At 36.9% G+C, this 26883-nt stretch overlaps 1 protein-coding gene across 4 annotated transcripts in view; it reads right to left on the bottom strand.

Moving 5' to 3' along the window:
• dipk2aa (divergent protein kinase domain 2Aa) overlaps window positions 1-24721 on the bottom strand; it is a 46888-nt gene extending 22167 nt beyond the window's left edge. The window contains exons 1-3 of one of the 4 annotated variants that reach the window (XM_079820419.1): window positions 22515-22591; window positions 22100-22187; window positions 12947-13845 (exon numbers count right to left, since the gene is read on the bottom strand). In XM_079820419.1, coding sequence (XP_079676545.1) covers window positions 12947-13594 — 648 coding nt within the window. In that variant the 5' untranslated portion in view covers window positions 13595-13845; window positions 22100-22187; window positions 22515-22591. Of the gene's footprint in view, window positions 1-12946; window positions 13846-22099; window positions 22188-22514; window positions 22698-23802; window positions 23936-24443 lie in introns of those variants that run through there. The other 3 variants (XM_079820417.1, XM_079820420.1, XM_079820418.1) reach the window with 3 other exon arrangements.
• Window positions 24722-26883: the final 2162 nt, after the last annotated feature.

Below are 26883 nucleotides of genomic sequence, written 5' to 3'. Positions count from 1 at the left end.
GTTTTCAGACAGCTTTCAAAATGGCCACCACACAGTGTGAACACATAGATACCCATATCTCAGTGTGCAATGGTCTGATTAAAGCTTGAAATTACAGGAGGTATATAGTAACAAACACATCAATTGGTTAACCCTTAATCGTCCCTTGGGGTCCAGCTAACCCCACTGGACTTTTCCTCCATTTTTTAAAAGTGTTCCCTTCATCTCAGGGCCATGAGACTCTGTGACTTTTCCTAAATAATCTATCTAAACATGCACAAAAAATCTGGGCTTGATTTGGTTGTTCTAAGGGTGTGTAAAAAAAAAGTTACAGTTTAAGTCCCTCGGGGTCAGATTGACCCCACATTGAAAATGAATGGGAAAGTGTAAAAAATTAAAAAATTTCACTTTTTTTGTCAAATTTTTTTTTACTAAATCCAGTATAAATCTGAAAGTTTCCACATTTATATCAAGGTCTGGTCCTAGAGCATAAACACAAAGTAGAACGAACTTTCTATCTCATACACACACACATACACACACACACAAACACACACATGTGTGTGACTGCAACAGAGAGTATTTTTATTGAAATTGGCAAATAAAATCAACAAATCTGGCATAAATCTGAAAGATTTTCATACATAAATGAAGGACAAATACTAGAGCACAAATGCAACATGGAACAATCATGAGAAAGACAGGGAAAAGGGCAAATAAAAGAAAGATGAAAGGCAGCTTAACTTTTGCATAACTTCCCTATGGACCTCTATAGGATAATGTGGTCATTGCACTATCTTTCTCTTTAACTATAATTCCTAAAGTTTTTCCACAAACCTACAGATGGCGGTATTCTATCCCTAACACATAGAGCAATGTCCAAAAACTATTTATATTTATTTAAGATCATCATTCAAGTGATTTTTTCATAAAAAAAATAATTTTTAATGAGCTAATTTATGACATAGTTAGGTATTTGTGCAGCAAATAGGTAAAAAACTACCAAATACCCACAAAAACACAGCATAAATGTATAGTTGAGAAGTAAATAAAAAAATGATATATAGTTTTCCATGTAAAAAAATTATATTTCCTTATGCAATCGCTCTGTAAAAGTTTGGGGTCTATCTGACCCCAAGGGACTCAAACGTAAACCCTACTCGAGGGGCGATTAAGGGTTAAGACATCAAGTAGGATGATAAATTATTTTCTTCTTTTTATAATAGGAGTTCCCCTAGCCTATATATGGTCCCCAAGTGGCTAGAAATTTCAATAGGTGTAAACCAAGTTCTGGGTGTCCTGCTCTGCCTTTGAGAAAATGAAAGCTCAGACGAGACAGTCTGGAATCTTCCCTGTATGTCGTCATACGGGGAAAGGTTACCTCCCCTTCCTCTACTTTGCCCGCCCAATGAATTTGGAGAAATAGATTCAGTTTATTTTAGTCGCAATGTCAGCACAGGCTTTACAGACAGACTTTTTACAATATGGATTCGACAGCACCGCCACAAACATCGAGTAACAGTGTTCATTAATGCCTGATCTGTGATCAGTGATTTCTGATGTATAGCTAATTATTCAAGTTCACTCAGACTTTCTTTCTAAATCGTTTAATACCACTGGTGTAGTGCAGGCTATACGCAGGTATACGGCGTATACCCACTTCTTTATCGGTCGGCATTGCGTATACCCACTTTTAAATCCCCTCTGATGCGCATCATTCAGCAGTGTTCTGCATTAGCCATGCAGCACATAATTTATAATTATATGTATCTAACGTCGTATCACAAAATTAAATTTCAATTACAATTCTTTATCGATTAACTTGCAGTTATTGAAGGCGAGATAGGCGGAATCGCGCTGAATGACATACAACAGAAGCTCTCTCTCTGTCGCACGCACGATCCGTTCTCCTTGCGCCTGAATGGTCAAATACACGCGCAGACAGATGTCAAAATATCCATCGTGTGGAGTATCTCACAAGAACACAGTCGGTTATGGCTTAAGTGTATACGTAAACAGGTGGGTAATAACTGGATATGTGTCAGAATATTACGTCGATTTATTCAGCAGCCCAATTAAATACCTGTCTGTCATTCATGTTAATCAAACAACTACAGGTGTTAAATAAATGTATACATATTAAATAAACCTACTGTATCTGATTTTTTTATTTTTTTATTTAGGCTACTATTGTTTTTGTAATTTGCTTATTTGCTTCTTTGTTCTTTTATATAGCCTAAAAAATAACTCATATCATATTCAATTTCTCATATTAGCCTGATGCTCTTATTGCCCACCTGCACATACCAGCTGATATGCAATGTAGTATTGATTTGGGTGGTCACTCTGCATTTGAAAGTTTGAAAGGGTTTTAAATCTTCTAAATCAAGTAAAATTACTCAAAATTAAGTAATTGAAGCATGCCGAAGTCAACTTTAATCATATAAAATCTAATTTCCAAACAGCAAAATTGTGGCCAGTGAAAATGCTGAATGGCTAGTAACTTTGGAAAACCACAAGATTGTTTTGAATATATTGTTGAATTCTTTGAAAGATGATATTTAAAAAAAATAAACTAATCTCTGACACCATGCTTGCCTCATCTTGAATATATCTTATATTCATTCATTAGGCCTGCGTAGGACCAGTAATATTTGCAAATTGCAACTTAAACTTATAATGTTGGCACACTCAGGCCTACACTATCTGTTGCAAATGAGCCATTCCAAGAGATAGTTCACAAAATAAACTACTGGCAGAGACTGTTTTGAGAGAATAGTTGTTTGACAGGTTTGAAAACCCCTGGAATAAGGAATAGTCAAAATGTATAATTATGTAGTTGTCTCTATTTTCTGTATGCCAGTATTGATTGCAAAATCTGCACCTCTTCCGTGGCTAATATTAATGTCATTGTGATCCTTACTCCGTGAAGTCAAGCAGCAAAAGTCAAGAGACAAAATGTGCAAATACTACTGGCTCATTTTCGGGTGAACTAAATATGCAAGACTAGTCTTACATGTCACTGTTGCTAACACAGGATATTCATCTATTGCTGGGCCACTTTAAAAAAAAATTGGGGGCATTAATTAAGAGTATACCCACTTCTCCAGGCACCAATACACCACTGTTTAATACTGTTTATGCATCAGTGAATCAAGCCAGTGACTAAACGATAAACTTCACATTGTTTCTGTTAGTAGCATGAAACATATCTGTTATGATTAAACTACAGAGAGCTAGGGTTGGGTATCGTTTGGGTTTTTTTCGATACCGGTGCCAAACCGATACTTTTAAAACGGTACCGGTGCCTAAACGGTGCCTGAACCGTGCACTGCGTTCGCTTCGCTTGTGCCTTATCGCACTTGGTTTAAAAGCATTTACATGAGTAAGAATGTGGTCATGTAATATATAACGCTAGCCTAAAGATGACAGAAAAAATGGTGTTGCGTTAATTGTGTTAAAGACTTTTAATGCATTACACTGAAAAAAAATAATCATTTGTTAACGTGAAATTTGACAGCCCTGATATAATATATGCATTTTACAAACAACAAATATTATATTTTTCAGTTCCAGTACTCATTCCATATTCCATGTTTAAAAAAAAATAAAAAAAATAAGTTAGAGTAAATAAATTAAGTTAATTTACAGATCTAGAAAACTTAAGCTTGTTTTGTCAGAGGAACAAGCAGAGCTCATGACTATTTTGCAAAAACCTTTTTATAGTTGCAAGTCAAGTCATTTTATTTATGTATTCTCTGCTTACATTGTGCATTGATTTTATCAAACATCACAGCGTCATTACAATGTCTCCTGTTCTGCTACACTCTGCTATCAAATATCCATGGATTTGCATCATTACCAAATGTGAAGGAAAACCAAATCCATGTTTATTAAAATTAACTGTGAAACCAGGTTGACATAAAAACAAAACAGCTCCAAGAATTTTAGTGAAATAAAACAGCCCTCCGCACCACAAACCTGTTGAGCTGCAGTTGGCTGTTTAACACGTTACGGAAACAAGCTTTTTTTTCTCCTCTCTTTTTTCAATTTGAAGTGCTGTTCTAGCTATAATTGAGACTCTGACTAACACTTAACACTATTTCCTTACCCACAGAGCTGTGACTGTCAAGGACTCTGTAAAATGACGATGTACATAACCTTCAAATGTATATTAAACCGTTTCTAAGGGATGGTGTAATGCTTTACCAAGAAAGGTCAAAGAGAGCCTCGATTCTCAAAACTAAAGTACTATGTGTGAATAACTAACACACTAAAGCAGCATGTGTGAATAACAAGTGTAAACTGTATAAGGAAAATTAATTATATGAAAAAGCTGCAAACCCATTCAAGGGCAAATTAAATATGAGGTGATTGTCGGTCAAATTGTCGCCTGAAATGACAGGGGTCACTCAGCTACATTGAGTTTTCCGCTACATGTGCTTTCAAGAGTAATACAATCTGACTAATTACATCACAGTGTGTTGTCAGATCAGTAAAGCATGGAGTCAGTGACAAACACAAGCAATGCACACAAGAGCGTGCAGAGAGAACCGTTTCAGAGGAGTTAGTTATTTGTTTTTCCGACCCAGTGGAAATTCTAGCCCATCAAGAATAGGAATGTGCGTCTGTTTGCACTCGACCCTTTCATAAACTCCAACAATGGCCAAATGGCTGCGTGACACACTGAATAGGTGGTTGTAGGCAGGTGAAAGGTTTGTTTTAATAAAAGCACCAACACCACATAATGACAGATGTGCCAGGTGCTAGTCATCTATATCTAAGAGACACCCTTCTAATGTAACCTGCTGATGGGTTAGGACTATGCAGTATAATAACAAAACAACATTTCCATATGTAGGCCTATTTATTTAGGGCCTTTTGATTTGATTTAGGGCCGGAGATGTGATTTACAGTTGCAATACAGAATGTAACCAAATCGTGATATGGACTAAAGCGAAAAAGACTAAAATATTAAGTCTGCATGTTCCGCATGTCTCTGTGAATAAGCAACATAGTTTCATCTACTACATATTCATACATAAACTCAAAAAGATTTTCATGACAACCCTTGAAATAAAAGGTTTAACTTGAAGAAATTGTGCCAGAAATATATTACTATTGTACAGTCACAGATGAGGAGTACAAACTTAACAGTCTTTAATAATAAATCCACTAGATCACAGGAAAGAGACACTCAGGAGACAGCATAATAAATCATGAAACTCATTGACGATACCGGACAAAGAAACTGACAAACAGAGGGTTTAAATACACAGAGAAAATTAACGTAACCAGAATCATGTGCATAACTCAAAAACTAAAGGAAACACAGGCAAACAGGAACAGAACACAGTGAAAAACCCAAAACTGAATATGCACGTTGTAGAAAGTACTTCTTAAAGCAAAATTAAAGGTTACACTTTATTTTAAAGGTAGTTACATTGTACTCAAATAAATAATGAGTAATATTAATGAACTACTAACTATAGAGTATGTAATTATTTTATAGAGTAACGGTTAGGGTTAGAGGTAGATTGAGGTTTAGTTACTTGTAATTATGCATAGTATAATGTTATTACTATAGCAAGTGCATGTAGTAACGTGTAAGTACATCACCTTAAAATAAAGTATTACCAGATTAAATCACTTTATTTAATGTTTTATTTTTAACAGTAAACCTCTGTCGTGCAGCACTTTGTTAGCCAAAATACATGGATTGTTACATTTGAAATTTTAAAAATATTAATGAAATTGTTCATGTTTTACTTTTATGCCTTCATTTGATAACCACCATTTTTGATAATACATTTTTATTAAAAGTTATACAAAAATAAATAAAACAGATACTTTTTTAGAAAAATAAAACATTCCATAGGGCCCTATTATTGTAAAATAAATTGTGAATTAAATTGATTAGACATGTATTTTGAAGTTTTCAATTGAATTAAAATGGAATCCAATGAAAAATAAAACAGAATTTGGGGAAAGTAAAATGGATTTCATAGAGCCCTAAAAAAAATTGGTGCACTGTTATTAATTGTGTAATTTTGTTAAATTATATAAACGTTTCATTATTTAAATTAACGAGACGTGCTTTCTCATAATGGAATCCAGGGGGGGAGAAAAATTTATTTGAGAAAAAAATAAAACAGATTTTATATTCTATGCATTTCAATTATTGGTCTGTATGGATTGTATATCATATATTTAAAGGTCGACCATCTGTTTGTGTCGAGCCACCACTTTAGTATCAATACCAAGGGTCTGACGCTGTGCCGATGCTAAACTGTTGGTATCAAGCCAACCCTAGTTAGTGTAGTGGCAGCTTAATGAGATCTCGAGAAGCAACGGGGAAAAAAAATGGTTCCAACCTTCCAGGGCCAATTCCAGAAATTGAGAGTTGACTTATCGCCCGGGCCAGGTGGTCTCAGAGAGACGGTCCTTGTAATATATGCATGAAAGTTTTGTTCACTCTTTATATTAGGTGTCTTTAACTATGAAGTACTTACATCAAAAATAATTGTTAGGTAAAATGTACATTTTGTGTTCATGTTGTATTGCAAAAGACCTGCTGCTATGGGTAAGGTTAGGGACCAGTTTGGTGGAATGGGTAGGTTTAAGGGGTAAGGGAAGGTAATTAAATTACAGCTATGATTCCATGCAGGTATTTTTTAAATATAAGTACAATGAAAGACCATGTATGTACAAAATAAGTGCATTGCATCAAATTATTAATTTAAATGCCAGTACATAATAATTAAAGACACTTATAAAGTGTGACCAAAGTTTCTTAAAAAAAAAAAAACACATCTGCATGACAACTAATAAAGAACGGCAACTTCCATTTGGGTGGCGAAGCTCCAGTTTGCACACACTCTCTACAATTATAGAGTCTGTCAAACTGGTGCTGATGTGTAAGGAGGGAATATCAACTCTGCACAGATGGCTATGCTCTAAGTGACAAACTGTAAGAAAAATACAGCAGTGCTATTTTGAAAATATGGGCATGTTGGAGCTGTAGCACATCGCACTGATGCTCATGTGAGTAATGCTGGTTTTGAAGCCTATTATTGTATTATTGATTGCATTATGATAAGTTGACATGTTATGTGATGTGGTGTGGTTTGTACGCATCTACAGTGGAAACAAATTTCCTCTTGAGGGAAAATAAACTATGATATCTTATCAAAGCCTGCAACGTTTTCCAATACCATTCCCATACTCTACTATATTTGTGTTTACAGTTAAGCACTTAAAATGAAAATCAATGGGGCAAGGCATTGCAAAAGAATAAAGTCCTAAATATTACACATAACCTAAAAATAGTGCAATAAAATCACCAACTTTGTATGTGCAAAACTCAGTACGTTTCCTATGATACAGAAAGAGTGAGGAAAAAGTCATCCACAGGAACTACACTGGTGCTGAAAGTATGATCATCTGTCTAGTCTTGAAAAGACTACTTAGTATGTATAGCTCAAGTAACACATTTTTCTATAGAACAATTAATGCACTTTAACAAACCTTTGCAGCACATTTCTGCTTTTAAACCCTCCAGGATGTCTATTGAAAATGCATTTCTTAAAGGGATAGTTAACCCAAACATGAAAATACACCTAGGATGGCTTGAGGGCGAGTAATTTTCATTTTTGAACTATCAATTTTCAACTATCCCTTTAACACAATTCACACTATAATGTAAAAAAAACAAAACAAACAAAAGCAAATTCACCTGATAAATTGTGATGCAACAAGACATGATTGTTAGCTGATCTGCCAAAAATACAAAGGCTGAACAGCTACAGAGGAAAAACAACAGGATACAGAAGGAAGGGAGCTCTCCGCCAAAAAAAATCAAGACCTATTCTGAGACTCACACCAAACACTAAGTTTTTATTAAGACTGGAGATGTTGTGCTCTTTTGTGTGTGTAATTTGTGCAATAAGATGAATGTTAATGTTTAACCCCAAATATTTTAACGGTATTGTATATTACATATTTTACGCTTCACACTCTACTCAGAGTTCCTTTAAATCTGCAGTATGAATGTACCTTAGTCATCTTCTGTCTTAATGGAAGCCATCTGCAAACAATAAATCAGATTTGTACTATTTAAGATATAAAACGGTAAACTAGATTAAAACTTTCTAGAATCTCACTCCAGGAATCACTTCAAAAACACTTTTTTTAAAGTACTGCAGGCACTGTCTGGACAAATTTCTACAGGAGGCGAGTTCAGCGGTTTACATGCATTAAATAATAGGCATGTCCTTGATAACAACCTTGCTGTGCTCAGTCTTGTTTGTGAAAGCCTTACACACAAACAGCAGTTGACTCCTGTCAGCTCTGGGACTGTTTAGAAAGGTGCTCCGGGCATGGCAACCTCATAATAACCTCATTGTCAGGTGAAGGGAGAGGAGGCGCACACCGCGCACACTGGGCTGTGTGCAAGATTAATGCCGTGATGGACGTGACCCTCAGGGCTCTGCCTGTGCTATTCTCAGCCTCGCCGAGCAGATGGGCCACGTTCTCAATGGAGGAAGGAGGCACGAGTAATGCAAGCACAAAGTCAAGCGCAGCAGCTTTTTTTCTAGAGGATACATATTTCACAATACTCTGACACAATAACAGGCTAAGGGGAACAAATTTGGTTTCTGACCTTTACTGCTATGAATAGCAGGAAAAATGCCAGTGGACAAAGTCTTTAAAAAACCACCTACAGGAAGGGGCATCTGAATTCTTGTCACACGCTGATTTTGTAATCCTCTCAGTGTCTTGCTCGTCTTCGACTCCATAGGCTCCTTTCCCCCTTGAGCGCAGCACTCCCGTTAACTCCAAACACAACAAATTACTATGTTCTTTTTTTTACTCAAACCTAAAAATACACACACCACAAAAATCTGAACTTGAGTTACTCCAGATTCATCCTGCAGGGCAAACGGAAAACAGTAGTATGACAGAATCTAAATTTGGCTTTCCAACATACAGAAATCCTTATATCCAGTATAAGGACCATCTAGAGTGTCTGTCTCCATTGTGCTCAAAAAACGAAAAAGACTGCCTTCGAAAGCAAAATACGAAGGTAGGAAACCAACAAAGCCTGTCTGAATGCAATATGTATTTAAAAAAAAAAAAAAAAGATTTCTGAAGGCTTGTACTTTGTTGCTTACTGTATAATAATATCCCACAATCCTGTGTGTGTGGATCAACCATTGGTGGAAAATCGAATATGGCATCTAATAGAATGACTGAAATGTCCATTTATTTTTACTGGAAAATAAGAACTGTAGTCAAAGTTAGGCCTGCACCTGCACAATAAATATACATTACCAAAATGTTGTATTTAAATGTGCGTCTTGCAATTAATGTGGGGTAAAAGTAATTCATTACTAGGTACTAATTACATCTTCAACAGAGTAATTAGATTACTGTGCTAATTACTCTCTCTAAAAAGTATTCCATTACTTATTACGAATTCCTTTCTAAATCTCAAATCAACCTCTACCATTTTAACAATGTCTATCCTTAATAGACATGAAACAGTTATTTTGATTCTTTCAAATAAATATAAAATAAATGATACATTATTATTATTGAACTGACCAAAGTATTTAAAGGGAGGTTACATTAACAATATACATTTTAACATTAGACATTTTAATGTTAAACCCACTATTGTTTTATATAGAATTTTTCTATAGCCTATATAATAATATTTAATTCAATTACATCAGAAGTTACTAAAAAAAGTAACAAGAAGTAATCAATGACATCAGAAGTAATCCCTTTAAAAGTAATTAAATTACATTAAGTACTTAATAATGAGTTGCACCCAACACTGATATGCATAGCGCAAGAGTTTGCAATAACTGAATGATTTTTATATTTTAAAAAGTTACGTTCATGGTGATTTAGTCAGTGGAGAAAAGACTGGCCATGCAAATTATTCTTGCTTCAATGACATATACGAGACAATCAACAAGCCGCAGTGATGCGCTCATAGAAAACTGGTCATCTGAAAAGACTTTCTTTTACCCAAAATAGCCATTTTTTGCACCATTTTCAGTTTGAAAATATATTTGAAGAGGACATTTTCTAAATTTGAGTTATCAATCTTATTGTGAATGATTCATGTATGCTTCTCTTTTTTTTATGTGTTTTGACCTTGTAATTTGTAATTAAAAGGTTATTAATCAATCTTCACAGCAAACAACAGACTTTTCTCTGTTGACGTGCCAGACTCAAAATGTGTAGTGTGCTTAAACCCACCCATTTATTACAATAGAACGCAAGCTCGTAATCAGATCTGCCTCCATCCAAATCAATAATTATCGGGCAAAACCCAGTCCCTGCTCTACAGGTTTTCCTCTTACGATAATCTGTTTAACTCAGATGTGTCCCAATACGAAATAAAATATGTCTCTACTTCTGTTACTTTGCGACTTTAATTATATAATTAAAATATATTTCACATACTTTTAGGACTATCGGCTCGCATATTGCATGATTTAATAAATTATCATGTTTTTCTTCACTTTACGGTGCTTTTGAGGCACCTTCATTCACATTGACTGACAGCAAAGCAGCTGCCTCAGGTTTCCGATTGGAAAGCAGATTTTGCCTGCCTTAGGAAATTCCAAAAGGTTACTATAACTTCTGGCAAACTAGAAAAACTGGCTTTTCTTAGCTTCAGGAAGTGTGATGAATGATTTAAAGCATTCTGGGGAGACAAGCATCTGTTAGCTTTAACATCATGTTTTCAGCAGGGGAAGGAACAGCAAGCACTGATGAAGATCACACTTAATCGCATCTATGGATTAGGAGCCAATTCATTAGCGGCATCCACGGCAAACTAACAACATTTCATTATGTTGACCAAACCGCTGCAAAGGTTGCAGGGCAAAAGGGGGCTAAACTGTATGTTGCTAATCAAATCGAGCGGCTCGCTCTCCGGAGAGATCAGATTGCCTTTATCACCTAGAATGCCTGAGGTGTGGCAGATGGACTGAATGATGGGAGGTGAGAACGGATATTGGCTGCTCTCACAGAGATGTCCTTTTGTTTGCCCAGGCCTTCGACAAGCTGGGTCAATCGCAAAAGAAATTGGTATAGATTAGCTGGGTCTAAAAATCAATGCCAGACCGAGGGGTGCAAAAAAAGAGAGCTGTCAAGGTCTCTCATTGGTGTGAATGAAAACACAAGCAAAACGTACAGTGAAAATATGAGGTATGCAATATGTATAGTCTACAATATATCAGTAGCCCCCAATCCAAGTGAGTTTTGTCCAATGTTGCCAGATGGGACATCTGCCTATTGACATGTGCACACTGATCAGGACATCAGCAACTTTTAAACCTAAACACTGTACTCTACTTGTCTCCGACAGCTGCTGAAAGAGGTTTGAATCAACGATTAGTCAGTTTTGACTATGCCAAGTGCACTATGTTCTACATATGAACATACGTACTTCATAAGTACTATATATGAAATATGTACTTCACGAAAAACGTAATGTTCTTTCTTAATTTTAAAGCACATTGTTGTTATTTTTTGTTGTCGGATTATGGTACAGTATCAATGAATGACACATTTTGGCTGTGGGGTGTGGGCATTAGCGTGTGTGAAATGCCTGCTAATTATGTTGCTTATTCCAAATTCTTATATTGGGAACTTTTTGCACTTAAATTGGCTTATTCTTACTGTTGACATTAAACAAAGATGCATGTGTTTTTCCGATGGTTAAAGTCAATGGTTTATTTCTTGATTGCCATGTTGACAGTTTCCACCTGGACATTTTAGTCATATTTGCTTATTCTCTTTCCTGCATTTGTCCTGTTTTGATCTTTTTCCAGGGAAATTGATTTTGTTACATTTTCTTTTGTCATCATTTTGTTTAAGGAGATACTAATGGTGCTTATTAACTATGATTGTATGGCAATAAAATTATATCACATAATTTTGACAGTTAAAGTTTTGGGGGGTTTTGGGGAGCTTTTGGGCTGGAAATCCTCAATCCAATCTGGTAACACTGGTTTTGTCTTATATGTGTATTAAATTATATAGTTAGGCAATATCACCAAAGCAAGAATGCTGTTTTTCTCAAATATCAACACGAATGAGAATATCATATCGATTATATAAAACAATTAAAAAAACAAAAATAAGATTTAAGTTACATTTTAGACACAATATTAACTGTCAACAATTGTGCAAATTCATGCCACTTCAGATGCAGCGTCGATGTAACTTCTGTAGTGCAAAGAGGGATTTTGTTGATTTCATTTGAACAGTGTCTTACTATTCTAACTGGATTTATAATTAAATATAATACGAGATAAGACGAGGTATACATCTATTAAGGTTATAAATAAAATGCCATCATAAAGGTAGAAATCCCCAGGAAATCATTTTGAGAAAATATCACCCCTCAATGGAAAGGTTAATTTCTAAATCACTGCTGTGAACTGACCAGCACACAGAATATGAAATATATGAAAAGCTTTGGGAGTCAGCTGTTCTAAACCTGGTCTAGTACCACAAAAACACACTCAGCAAAATATTATCTAATGATCACTGTTGACAAAATTCCAGAAAATATTAAGATTAACGCACAACTCTACGTAGGAAACTTGTGTCATACCATATTTTGGACAATCTTTGAGAACAATACAGCCCCTCTGTATCTTTAAATGCCAAATTTGCTTATGGAATAACAAATGCCCATGATTTATGTCTCCAGGAATTCTTCAGGACAAGCATGCTGTTGCCCAAAGCAGAGAAATCTCTTAGTGACCACCGACAGACACAAAGTATCTATTATTTACACAGCCTTGTGCAGAACTTTAAAATATGCAAAGATGCAACGTTAATTGCTTGAACTTTCAAGCGGGCATCAGTATCAAAAGAACTTCAGCAACATGAAAATGCATTTAAAGGAGATTTATATTGGCTAGTGTGTGAATACCTGTAGGACAAGAGGCTCAGGGTTGAACGCCAACGTCATCAGCAGCTGCATTCGCTCCGTGTCCTTAAGGTTCTTCAGCAGGAAGCTTCCAGAGTCCTTGGTCTCCGCGTACCTCCTGACCACTCGGTCCAGAAGCCTCTGCGAGGGGCAGTGCACCAGATCCGACCAGCCCTCCACCACCTCTGGGGTCAGCAGTCTTACATCGCCGTTAAGTCGGGCAAACTCCGTTTTGTACATACCCTGAATGAGATCACATCGCGGTCTTCCAGTGGCCCGTTTGCAGATCTTCTGATCGATCTCTGCCAGCTCTTGGTTGGAGCCCAGGCGCTTGAGCACGACCCTGCGTGTTCCTTCCCTGGGTTCTCCATACTGAGCAAAATAGACATTCTTTACATTGAAAAAGTCTAGGAAACGCAGACGACCCCACATCTCGAAGGTCACCTGGCCGTTCATGAACTTGCGGCACCAACTAGTGCCGAAGCAGGCCGGACATTTGTTGAGGCCGATGAATCTGCGGTCAGTAAGCTCGTTCCTCTGAAACGAGGCGAACAGGTTGTGAGTGTTCATCAGCAGGATAACAAAAAGCGCTACGATGAAGAGGAACTTGCCACATCGGTAGACGCGGCCAAATTTGAGCGACCGCAGCATGCTGATTGGCTGCAGCGCACTGAAGATGGATGGAGTTAATCTTCGTCAATGTGGGTGTTCCATCATTGCATTGTGTAATATAATTATCATCCCCATTACGTTCACGTTAGTTAGAGAGGTCCATGCTGGCAGCAATGTTGCCTGGTAAGCCCATCGGTTTCAAGAGCCTCCCTCACCATGTTTTACAGGAGGGTTTTCTTGTTTTACATTGAGTTCAGGCATTAAGATGCAACATCAGTAAGCCACTCTACCTGAAACAGATAAATGAAATCAGATTAATAAAGCCGTACAATGAAATCATACGTGATAATGATGCGGTTATATGCTTCTTTTAAATGTATTTAAGAGAACAGATTGTTCTAAACGGTTTATTGGGGAAAACAGATGAATCAATCTGCACGCTAGCAGTTTCTTGTGTCAGTTTATGTTTCAATCTAACATTAAAAGCCCAGCCTTGAGGGGAGGGCAACAGAATGTGGGAATTTTTAAATATGTCAACGCTCACTGTGACTTCTTAACACTTCAAATTCAGTGATGTACACTACCGTTCAAAAGTTGGGGGTTGGTGAGATTTTTTTATGTTTTTGAAAGAAGTTTCTTAAGGCCTGTTCACACTGGGACGATTTTCGTTTATCGTTTAATCGCCGACGTTGAACTCCTTGTGACTAAAAAAGGAGCGCCAATGTGAGTGTACACCTACGCGTAAAACGCTAGGCGTAAAAGCGTCATTATAAAAAAAAGCCTTGGGTTTGTTTTTTTGTTTTGACAAGGCGCGTTAAAAACCGCTTTTGTTCACGTGCCTGGAGATGCTGAAATTACAGTAAAACACGACTTGGTGGCGCTCAAGCACAAAACGGTCTTGCCAAGCACACATTGATACAACGAAGAAGAAGTACGTACACAAAGAAGAAGATGAGCTGCTAATGCTGCTTGCCAGTTAAAAAAAAAGTGTGTGAATGTTTTTTGCAAGCATGTAGATACTGTCTCTCTTCTTCTTCTGTGTGACAAGCAAGTGTAAAGTGGCACAGCACCACCTTGTGTACCGGGAGTGCTACTGAGTGAATTTGCACGTTCACTCAGCACATCGCCAGTGATAATCGTTTGGGTGTAAACACTCAATACGCGCCGAAAAACGTCTAGAATATTCATCGCGCAAGATATTCGTCCCGGTGTGTACAGGCCTTTATGCTCAACAAGGCTGCATTTATTTGATAAAAATACACTCAAAACAGTAATATTGTGAAATATTATTATAATTTAAATATAATATATTAAAATATAAAACAGTTCAAATCAAATTTATTCCCGTAATGGCAACGCTGAATTTTCAGCAGCCATCACTCCAGTTTTTAGTGATTTTCAAGATTCTTTGATGAACAGAAAGTTTAAAAGAACAGTATTTATTTGAAATAGAAATATTTTGTAACATTATACGTTTTTACTGTTTTGCCCAATTTAACACATCCTTGCTGAGAAAAGTATTCATTTGTTACAGACCCCAAACTTTTTAGTAGTGTATATTTCAAAGCATTTTCAAAGCGGCTTAGACAAAGACAGAATTGCATAGAAAAAGGTTCATATGAAATGAACAGCATGTTAGAAATGTATTAAAACATTTTAGCCCATTAGAATAGTTCAGAAAAGCATTTATAAACACATTAAAGAATTAAAAGTAGAGCCCGACCGATATATCGGCGGGCCGATTTTAGGCTTTTTCCAAACTATCGGTATCGGCATTTATGATGGCCGATAAATTAATATTTAAAAAAAAAAACAAAAAAAAAACGGACGAAACACTGCTCAAACTCATTGAGTGTTGGCGTTTCAAACGCATTGAGTGTTGGCGTTTCATAGTTTGTCCACCAGAGTGCACTCTACAACGTGCCGGGTTGGCAACACCAGCTGATCCAGCTGAGCGCTGCATTCACAATCACAACACAAGGTTGATCATCCGTGAAGTGCATGCAAGTTGGCAACGAGACAAACATTGCTTGAATAACAATTAAAAAAAAATTCCCCATCAGTTCTCTTAACTCAAATAACATGACAAAATTTGTAACTGCTAAAATTTGTAACTGCCAAGTCCAGTTTTGCTGGCCAAGAGAGCTGGTAATTGCACTAGGTTGTTGACTGACTTAGTTTACCTCGGACAATGTGACTGAATAAGATGTATTTCTTTAATAGTCTGACAGCATAAGACGTATCATCTCTCCCCTGCCCGTTATTTTGAAAAAGTATACATATTTCTAAATTATGACTTATCATAGACGCTAACCACAAAGCTAGCTAATGCCATGGCTATCAGTGGGAGACCGCTAACATTAATGCGCCTTGGAAATCACAAACTTATTCTGCCCAAATATTTGTATCGGCCTTAAAAATCCTTTATCGGTCGGGCTCTAATTAAAAGGCATGTATAAGAGGCTCTAGATGTCATTTGATGTACAGAAGAAAAAAAAAACTGTTGCTCTAAGAGAAGACTCTTTCCAGAACAATGTGAGATGAGGTTCCTATACAAACACTGTAAAACATTTTCATTTTGAAAAATTGTGAAAATTGACAATAACATATAAGCTCAATACATGACTTCCAAATAATTATCTCCATGCAAAAACATGCATTGTAGGTATTCAAAGCTTAATGTCTTCAGTTAAAAAATTTATATACAATCACCAAGTCCTAACATTAAGTGTTTGTCATGTTCTGACAATAAAGAGTAGTTTAAAACCCACAGTTTATCGTCTGGTTTCGACAACTTTCACTTATAGGAGCAAAAATCTGCCTTTAAACTTGAAAGAAATAAAGATTTGACATTTATCATGATAATTATCCATATCAACTGATATGAAAAACTGCATCTTGATAATTTTTTTGGACATATCGCCCAGCCCTATTTAAAAAATAGCAACAAAAAAAAACAAAAAAATGAAGAGAATCGTACATAGTGAATTTGCAGGTGCAGCTGATAATCCAGGCATGATCGGGCTAGTCAAATGTGTCCGAGTCAAACGAGATATGACTCAGTGATTATATCACTAACTTGAATTCAAAAGACGGTTTTAAACAAGGCAGCAGCATGCATACTTTGAATACAGTATTTGACTTATTGGATAGAGTAGGGTAGAGCAATTTTGAATGAGGACAAAAGCTCCCTTAATAAGTACACAAGTTCATACTCTTTGTACACAAAACCTTTCATAATAAAGTGTTAAGGGCCCTATATGTGTTTGGCACAGTTGTTGTTTTGGTTGCCTAATGTAGCCAGATTTTTGGCTACAGTGGCATAAAAAGTCTGGCCTACTTTGAAGCGTTCACCAGTAAAACACAGACTTAGACAGGAAGAGCACAGCATGTAAAGCGCTCAACCACAGTTTTTGCTTTTACGTGTCATTTAGAGTTGGGTTGATCTGAAATCACTGATAACACATTAATAGACCGATGGGTGGAAAAACTAAAATAATGGCACAGCAATGTCGGTAACACTTTACAATAAGGTTTCATTAGTTAACATTAGTTAATGTATTAACTAACATAAACTAACCATGAGCAATACATTTGTTACTGTATTTGTTACATCTTTGTAAACGTTAGTTATTAAAAATACAGCTGTTTATGGTTTGTTCATGTTAGTTCACAGTGCATTAACTAATGTTAACAAGATTTTAATAAAGTATTAGTCAATGTTGAAATTAACATTAACAAATATTAAATAAATGCTTTGTAATGGCAGTTCATTATTAGTTCATGTTAACTAATGTAGTTAAATAATGTTAACTAAAGAACCTTATTGTAAAGTGTTACCGCAATGTCAGCCCATGATCAACTGCATAGAAGAAAAAACTAAAAATGGAAAACATTTACCCAAAGGAAATAAATATTGATTATTCAATAGACATAACTGGAAATGCTTATAGCAGCTCTGCTTATTGAAATAATTATGGTAATCTTCAGGAAATGCCAATTGTCACAATGACAAAACAATTAGATATTTTTGTAACAACAACGCCTATAATAATGAATATGCAAAAAAGAAAAAACAGTGAGACAACTGAACAACCAAATACGCATGTCAGACACAGACACTGAATGTTATGAAGGAAATGAAAAATCAATACACTTGAATATTTGTTGCCGAATTATTAGCATGAAACCTTCAGTAAGGACCAGTTCACACAGAGCGCGTTTTTGCTGTTAAATGCTATGAAAAAAGAGCAATGTCTAGAGACGTGTTTTTTAAAAGTTGAACATCTTTAAAAGGCAGAATATGTTCGATTTTTGGATTAAAATATCCAAAACCTACTAGATCACTGTTATATATTTTGTTGACTTGTGTACTTACATTATCCCAAATGTTTCCAAGAATGTTTAAATCCAGAGAAAGAAGCATTTTAACCAGGACACAGACCATGCCCTTGCGTCGCCCATTAATGACATCATACCCATTTTACCTTCGATTTCTGGTTTTATTTTGTTGAAACCATGGAAACACCAAAGAGGCTTTAATACATGATGTTTTTTATTAGACCGCTAAGCAACTGTTTGGATACATTCATCGACAGAAAACGAATCATTGTTATATAGCTCAACACAGTTAGTCTTATTGTCTTGATTTACCGCGAGTACCATGTTTTACCATGCCTAATATCGATCTAGTAGGGATGTGACGGTGAGGAAATTTTCCCACCGGTTAATTGATGTGTGATAACACCGGTAATACCGGTATCACCGGCGGAGGCTTTTAAATCACTAATTCTATCTAACCGAAAGTAACATGCACACGACCGCTCTGAACTGAAAACGCGCCAGTGCGCACACTCCGTGAATGACAGCTCGTCTGTAAATGCGCGCTCTGTGAGGCCATGGGTGCGTCTCAATCAGTTCCCTAGTTCAGTAGTCAGGGCACTGATCAAGCATTGATCAGTCTATGATTGAGATGCACGCCATGAATGAATAACAGTTCGTTCGTAAAGCCTTTATACTCGGTGCGCGCGGCAGAAATAAATGCGCGCAGTCAGCGTAGCGGAGGCTCGCACTGCGGAGCCAGGCGAAAGTAAACAATGCGCGCTCTGTGCGGCCGTGCATATTTTACTTTCGGTTTTTAATTAGCGCCAATTCGGCTGCGGGTTGCTTGAATTGTGGGTTCATTAGCCTATTATTTTTAATGAAAAACACAACAACAAAAATGACAAACTCCCTTAAATAGGCGCTTTTACGTTTCGCTTTGAAACCAAATCTTCCGCGATCATCTCAGTCAGCTCCTCACTCTTAAATCTGATGAATGACTCCTGCCGCTGCCGAGACTCACGGTCGGATCCTGCTTTATTAAGCAGATACGTTCAGTTTTTTTTTTTGTATCGTCTGTTCTCTAACTGAACTAAATAATTTTATTACTATAAAAAAATCAAAAAGACGGTGGGCGGTGCCACGGTGGGCAAGTGATGTAACCGGTGTTGAGTCTGGACACCGGTAACACCGGCAACACCGACTATCATAGCAAGCCTACGATCTAGCTTACTGCAGTGTGCAACAAGTGTCTCATAGTAGCCGCCAAGCGAAAGCACAGCGTAGCATTATAATCTAACTTTTAACACACTCAAATAATCGAAAATGATAAAACAGCACTGCGTTACCCCACATTCGCATGAGCAGAAGCGGAAGCAGTCGTTTGCGGCATTATAAAAGCTCAGCGAAATCAAGGTGACATCAAGCTAAGCCTTTGTTTTAAATAACAGGGTTTTTCCTGGGTCAAAAATGGTCTTCGATGGTGGTTGACAGACATGGTCATCCATACACACACACACACACACACACGCACACCGTAAAAAAAGTACCCTACCCACGTAATCTGCAAGCGCAATACTGACAATACATTTTAAATAAATTCAAAGAAAGTTTGTAATTTTTGCTTATCTTATGTTTGTTTTTGTTCCTCATTTTTACACTATTTACTGATAATTGTTTTGGTATATAATCATATCAATATTAAAAAGTAGTATTAAAAAATAAATTTAACAAAAAGCCTAATTTTCTGCCATATACAATTTCATAAAATTATCAGCTAGCTAATAACAACTTTGTTCTTGAGTTCACCTCACTCCAGTCTAAACTAAATGATTTATAGGCTATTTATTTTACTACACATTTTGAACATAAATAAGCTGAAATACGGTGGATAATTAGAACTAACTCTTACACCCACTCTTGCTAAATTGTGTAAGCACACTTGTGTTCTCATTTCAGAGGTGTTCAGAGTAAATGATTAAACTGATTCGTGAGTTCAGTGTTGGACAGATCAATTGTTCTAACCAGTCGTTAAAATGATTCGGTTCAAAGGAGTCATTAGGTCGCGAATCGGACATTAGCAGACGCGTTGTGTGCGAATCCCGTCTGTTAGAACATCTCGAAAGATGTCAACACACAGAAAACACTTCATAACCGGATAGTATTTGTTTCCCGTTTATTGTAAGTTTCAATAAACGGAAAGTATGGTTTATGTCAGCTGGTCAGAGAAGAGTCAACATTTATTGAGCGCAATTCACACCCAGCGGCAATTAAAGGAAAAAGTCGTCTGATAGCGCCACGTGCAACATGGATTCAGGTCTTTCCGACCTTTTGATTTTGATTAACATAATATGTGAAATATTAGAAAGCTAAGAATGCTTATTTTGAAGACAGAGAGCGTGCGAGCGGGGGAGGAGCTCTCTGATCGTTCTCTCTGTCACTCAGTTAACGCAAGCGCAGCAGCTATTCTACATCACTCATAAATCACAATAACTGATCAAATAAGGCGGGACAAAAATTTGTTTTGGCGGCCGACAAAAAATTTTCAATGTAGGAAAAACCCTGAATAAGCGACCTCTAGCGGCGAAAAATTACATATTGTGGCTTTAACTTGAGTGCTGCATTTTTTGAAAGCCGTGTCTTATGCGTCGCTATAAGATCAATATAAGATGGCTCTAATAAACTTGTGTACGACATGTAAACTGTACGATGATGACACCTATTGAAACTTAGGCTACGACACAAGTTAGTATAGAAGAAAAACCTGTCAATAGCATATGCACTAGTGGTAAACAAATAAAGCAAGATGAATCACACTTTGGCAATTGTGGTTTATGTGCTTAAATAAAAAAAAACAGGAAGCGAAAGAGAATATTGACGCAGTCATGGCTAGGGAAAAGAGGCCAACTTGGCATGCCAATTTTGCAAATGGAGCTTGAGCTAAGTAATTTTAAGTTTTAGCATCATGTTGATCAATACGCCATTTCATGTTGCATTTTTATTGGCTAGTCTAGTGGTACTCAGGCTGCCTCTAGTGGTACACAGAGGAATCACTAAATAATGTTAAAACACAATAAAACATGTTTACATTTAAGTACAGTACAGTACAGTTTTAATTTAACTTTTAGGTACAACACATTTTAATTGAATCATTATTTAATTATTTTATTTACCTGCATGTAAGCACAGTGCAGTGTTAATGTACAAACTGTGTATTTAAAATGATAAAGTGGTTGACAACAATAAATATTAGGAATAAACTGCCTCATTTTTTAACTGTGCAGAGATGTAGCTGAATAGTTAGGCCTACCATGCTACTGTATTTTAATGCTGGTCATTATAGTGGTACTTGGAAGGCCAAATATTTTCTGAGGTGGTACTTGGTATAAAAAGTTTGAGAACCACTGGGCTAGTCAATAGATGTAGGTCGTAGCAGCAAACACTGCGAGATGATCAGGCTACATTTCTGACACTGTCAGAAAATTATAAGTGATGAACTGTACTATGGTGACTGAATTATGGTCACTACATTTTTCAACTAAATATCCAAATAAAACGAATTAGTACTAAATTAACCATATAAACTAAAGTACTGATCTAATTACTAATCTAATGCCCACATTGTTACTGTATGATAATTTAAATGAGCTAGATGACATCATTTTCTCCGGAACGGCTGTACGGCCGAACAAAATTCTGTTGCATTATTTTCCTGTTTAACACAGTGAAGCTGCTTTGAAACAATCTGCATTGTATAGCAATCAAGCGCTATATAAATAAAGTTGACTTGACTTGTGTCTGCGTCTGCGTCTCTCGGTGTAGTGTGAAATGGCCTAAATAAAAGAATATACAAAATATACTGTCTCTCGCATGTTTACATTGAAAAACAAAGGAATATTAGTGCAGTTTGGACTTGGAAAACATGTTCTGAACTGAACTAAGACTGGAACATGTAAATGTTTTTTCTTTGAGGCTCATGTGAGTAAAGCTGTAGTCATTTTCTGCCTCTCCCTCAGCACTTTACGAGCGGGAAAAAGGTCCAATAAAAACCACACCTCATCATGGAGAGAGAGCTCAGATAACCAAACAGCCTTCTCACCGGACAAGTTTCCCATACAGAAAAATACCAAAGCTCTCGCTACTCACATTTTTCAAGACTTAGTATAGAGCGCAAAACTTCTTCTGAAGGGATAAGGCACATCACGCAGAGAGAGGTAAACAGACCTGGAAAACGTCTGGCAGATGGTGCCGGTTTTCGAGATGATTCATCAACACCAGTTTCAAAGCTCCACAACAAACCTGGGCTCCAGTGCTGCGAATATCAGAAAAAGTTTCTAGTGCAAATGTTCAATATTTACCCTTGCAAAAGAATTTAAACAATGATGTTTGGGAATGAGCCCTGTCACACTATGCAAACTTTACTCTCTCACAATATTTTGCCAAATTTCCATCTGCAGGACTCCAAAAAGTTATACTTACTAAAATGCGTCAAAAGTATCTAATTAGTATCACACACACACTTCAGTTCTGAAAAAAAGTCAAAGCTGACTAATTCAAAATGTAAAAGAACATAGACTAAATTACAAGACAGTAATGAAACGTGAATGTCTTTGCTTTTTTTTTTTTAAGTCTCTCTTACCTCTCTATAAATGTTTAAACAATGCATGCTGAGCCATTCATTGTGTTGCGTGCTGCTTTAAAGTTGCACTCCTCTGTGGTATTGAAAATGAAAAACCACAGTTGTCACAGTTATTGACTGCTTGAGTCAATAATGTTTGATCACACAACGTGGCCGAGTCGCTATGCTGCAAGTACTACAGTCACTAACCCAACCAGATAAAGAGCTATAAATTATCCATGCTGTGCGTGTTAGAAACCACACCGAACAGGAGCCAAGCACAAATGTTGGGGGGGGGGGGGGGGGGCAGATGTCAGCTTGCACTTTACACTCTTATGATTGATGGCTGTACTGCGTGAAAGCAAGTGGGTGACCTACATGAACAACCCTTAAAGGGATAGTTCACCCAAAAATGAAAGCTCTGTCATCATTTACAAAGCTTCATGCTTGTCCAGGGCTGTAGACTAACATTTGACAGGTAAAGTTCTATGGAGTTCAAATAATGGCACCAGCACCTGATTTGGTAGCACCAAAAGAAAATTAATCATAATAAATTAATAATGTCATGTCTCTTGGCAAAATTGACACCACTGCAATCACTGCAACCTCTTACAAGATTTAGTTGCATCAGCAGGAGAAAGTGTCACAAAATGCGAATGCTTAGTCGCAGTCTGGAGCCCTTATTTCGTTCCAAACACATTTGCCATTCAATTTCTGTCAAAACACACACACAAAACAAAGTTTTGACGAATATTAATAGCTTACTGCTCACTTTCATACAATGATGGGTAACAGGAGCAGTCAAGCCCCCCAAAAAGACAAACCAACACACTGAAAGAAAGCATCATGAAAGTAGTCAAATTAGGTCATGCACTGCATTCATAGTCTCTAAATCAATACATTAGCTTTTATGAAGATCAACTGAAATTTAAGTTTGTTATTCACTGAAAATATTGCTTGATAACTCTGTGAAGTCCACAAACACCTCATTCTGTGCTACAAAAGAAGAAGGAGTCATACAACATGCGTATAGACAACAACTTTTGGGTAAACTATCACTTTAGCACAACTCCGCCTAGAAAAACAGAAACAATGCACTCATCTCATGTGTCATTCACTTCCGTTTAGGCTAGTGTTTGTCTGTTTGGTAATATACTTGAAAGAAATGTCTTCATACTCAGCTAATAGGCTTCCAGAACATATACCACGAAACAGCTCTGAGAAACAAGTTTTGTTTGAAGTTTTCGGGCTGTAGCCTAGCTCACTAGTTGAGTGTCAACTTTGCAAATATTACCATGATGATACTCACTGGAGAGGAGACGCCTGAACAAACAACATACACTGGTTTAAGTTATCTTTCTTTAAAGATAACGTTGAATTATAGCAACTGCAAACATCTGTTTTAAACCATGTCACCAGCTGACCGCTCAAACTCTGACCGCAGAAGTCAATGGTCAACTCGCCACGTCAATCAGGCACGAGGAGACTGTACAGCATTTAATAGAGTTGAACAGCAGGTAAAGAAGAGCAACTAAACAGTCTGACTGCGAGGAATGGAACTGAAGTAATGCACTCGGGAACTTTGACTTTGTTAACGCAGTTGTGATATAAGATGAATGACAAACGTGTGTATGTGATGCACGCGACACGATAGCAGAACGAAATTGTTGTTTATCATCATTTCCACCGCTGGTGATCGATACGAACAATACGATATAGCTAAATGTTTATTGTCATTATGATAATAATAATAAACAATATTGAGCAGTTTGTGATCCATTATCATTAGTGCAAAAGAGAAAAGTTTCTCCATCCATTCACTTTACTAGATAACAGCATAACTGAAGTTACTTCGTTTCGATACACAAGTTCATACACATTTACGGTAGAAAACATTGGACATATGAATATGACCACATGAAATGATGGCATGCAAATTTCACAACCTACCAAATAAAAATGTGTGAAACTGGGGGTTTATTCCACTCGTTTGAGGAAGCATTCGTTGTCTATTTATGAACTCCTGTCTTTTAACACCAGCCGCGCGCATCGAAGCTTTCCCACGCGGTCCATTTGTTGCGTGCACATTCCCATTCCCTTTTCTTTATTCCTTTAAAATTCGCAAAGGTTGTCTTCTCAATCTCGAGACAAGTTCAGTCTGCGAGCGTTGAAGCAGCTGCACAAAAGATCCGACTTCGCGGATCGGGTTTCGTATTTACGACCCTTCTGGTCAGTTTACGTTACTGGTTACTAGGTGATCGTGTTGTAACTCCTCCCTCGATCTCAGGAGCGCTGCTCTTCACGTCCTCGTGTAGGAGTAGTGCATCCTCAGGTGTATTTATCCTGACCTGTATGAAGATTTAATACATTTTATAAGAATAATCTTTTTCATGAAGGATAGCCTACCTACTACATTTGACCACAGGTAAATGGAAAATCAGTGAATATCCACTGAGTTGAACGCCCACATAAACACTTTCCACGTACGGAAATGGCAATTGATGAGTGAAGAGATTGAAAGCCACTTCTGTCGGTTATTTTTGAGTTCCTGTGTTATTTGTTATTTGTGCATGGAAAATCAAACTGTAAGCTATGAAAATCTTATTAACAAACACATTTTTGGACTTCATACAATTTAGTAGGCTTTATTAGGCAACTGGAATTAACAGGAATATGCAAATGCTGTATAACTTTGTATAATTGGCTTAACTTTATATCATATTATTTGTTGAAAGTGTAACATTGATTACTATTATTAATAGCCTATTATGACTTTGAATGAACAAGAACATGCAAATGTTGCCTGACTTAGAAAATGTAGCTCCAGATAACCTTATATCAGAATATTTAATGAAAGTATGACATTGATTAATAACAATTCTTTAAAAGAAGCAATATTAATTTATTTGGAAATAATGGGAGACCCATGAATCGCTCATCACAATATTAAGAGCTCTCTAACAGATGCCAGTACTCTGGTGACATCTTGTGGTGACTTATGACGAATCAGTTGATGTTGACTAATTCACACTTCAGAAATTGGGGGGAATGACAGAATTTCATTGCATTAGATAAAACATTAAACTTTTAAATACCAAGTGCTGTTTGCATACAAATGATGCTTCTCAGAACTAGAGTTTTTACAATGACCTTAGTCTGTTGCTTCATCATTTGAAACAATTCAAATTATTGTAAAATGTTTTGTGTGCTTGTGTTGCATGTAGGCTACTAAGTGAGTTATATTTGTAGGAGTCAAATGAGGCCACCAGGTATAAGATTTTAACAGATAGACCACAAAAAAAAAAAACACTGAATTAATACCAATGCTCAAACGAAAGGTGTTACTTTCATCCCCAGTCTCCCCTAAAACCTTTCGAAATCTTAAAGGACAATATCTGAGAATGAATGAGTTCTGCCGGGGCCGTTTGGTGACTCTCTGTGCTCGACATTAGCCTGCCATTAGCCTGATGTTCCAGATGAGCAGAGAGAAGAATGATAAGAATATCATCCCATTACCGAGTCCATTAGGAATGCCAGAGAAGGGAGAAGATCCATGCCGTCTGCAGTCAAATTTCATTCACCACCAGCGCAGAGATAATTAGTCTACAGACGAGACAAACCACTCATATGAACAACAGGACCACACACACCCTCAGAGATCCAGTTCATTATCCTGGATGACTTTGACTGTTAAGTAGCTGCTCCCACCATGCATCTAAACAGCTCTTGTCTTTCAGGTTGCTTAAAGTTGAAATCAAACTATTGATTTAATATCCATTAAAGGATAAAGGTGTGGTAAGTGTTATATATACTGCTTTAGAAATGCGACTCAGGCCGAGTACAATAACAAACTGATAGCCAATCAGCATTAAGGGGCGGGGAGTGCTCAGTGCATGTCATTATTCAAAACAAAAGACATGACTAGCTGAGCGATGACAGAAAGAGAGATGGCAGATAAAAAACAAATGTGGAAGATGTCTGTGGAACAAAAGAAGTAACAGCTTTCCAGCACTGGAGAGAACTCAAGGAGTGAAGGCTGAGGTTGCTTTATTTCTTCTCGATAGGCGAGTAACATTGATTTTGTTTTGTTTCACATAACTAATGCTGGCTTTTGCTTGAATATGCTTGTGTGTCTTGTTCGCCTGTTTGTCCAATTGCGATCGTGTTGTCGTTCACTTCAGCTATGATAAAGACCCATTCATTTCCACACTGTATAAGCCTGGAGCGTCTAAACCCCCTCACTGTCTGTTTCAAGCATCAGCTCCCAAAATGTGTCCAAGTAAGATAAGGTAAGATAAGATAAACTAATATAATCCTAATATATGTTTGTTTCCTCTTTTCGTGATCGATATCCCTCTAATCTGGTCATAATTGTAATATGTTCATTAGT

This window comes from Gobio gobio (assembly GCF_949357685.1).
Source record: "Gobio gobio genome assembly, chromosome: 6".
In the NCBI taxonomy this organism is placed as follows: domain Eukaryota; kingdom Metazoa; phylum Chordata; class Actinopteri; order Cypriniformes; family Gobionidae; genus Gobio; species Gobio gobio.
Note: the sequence above shows the minus strand (reverse complement) of the source record. Positions and strands in the feature narration are given on the sequence as shown.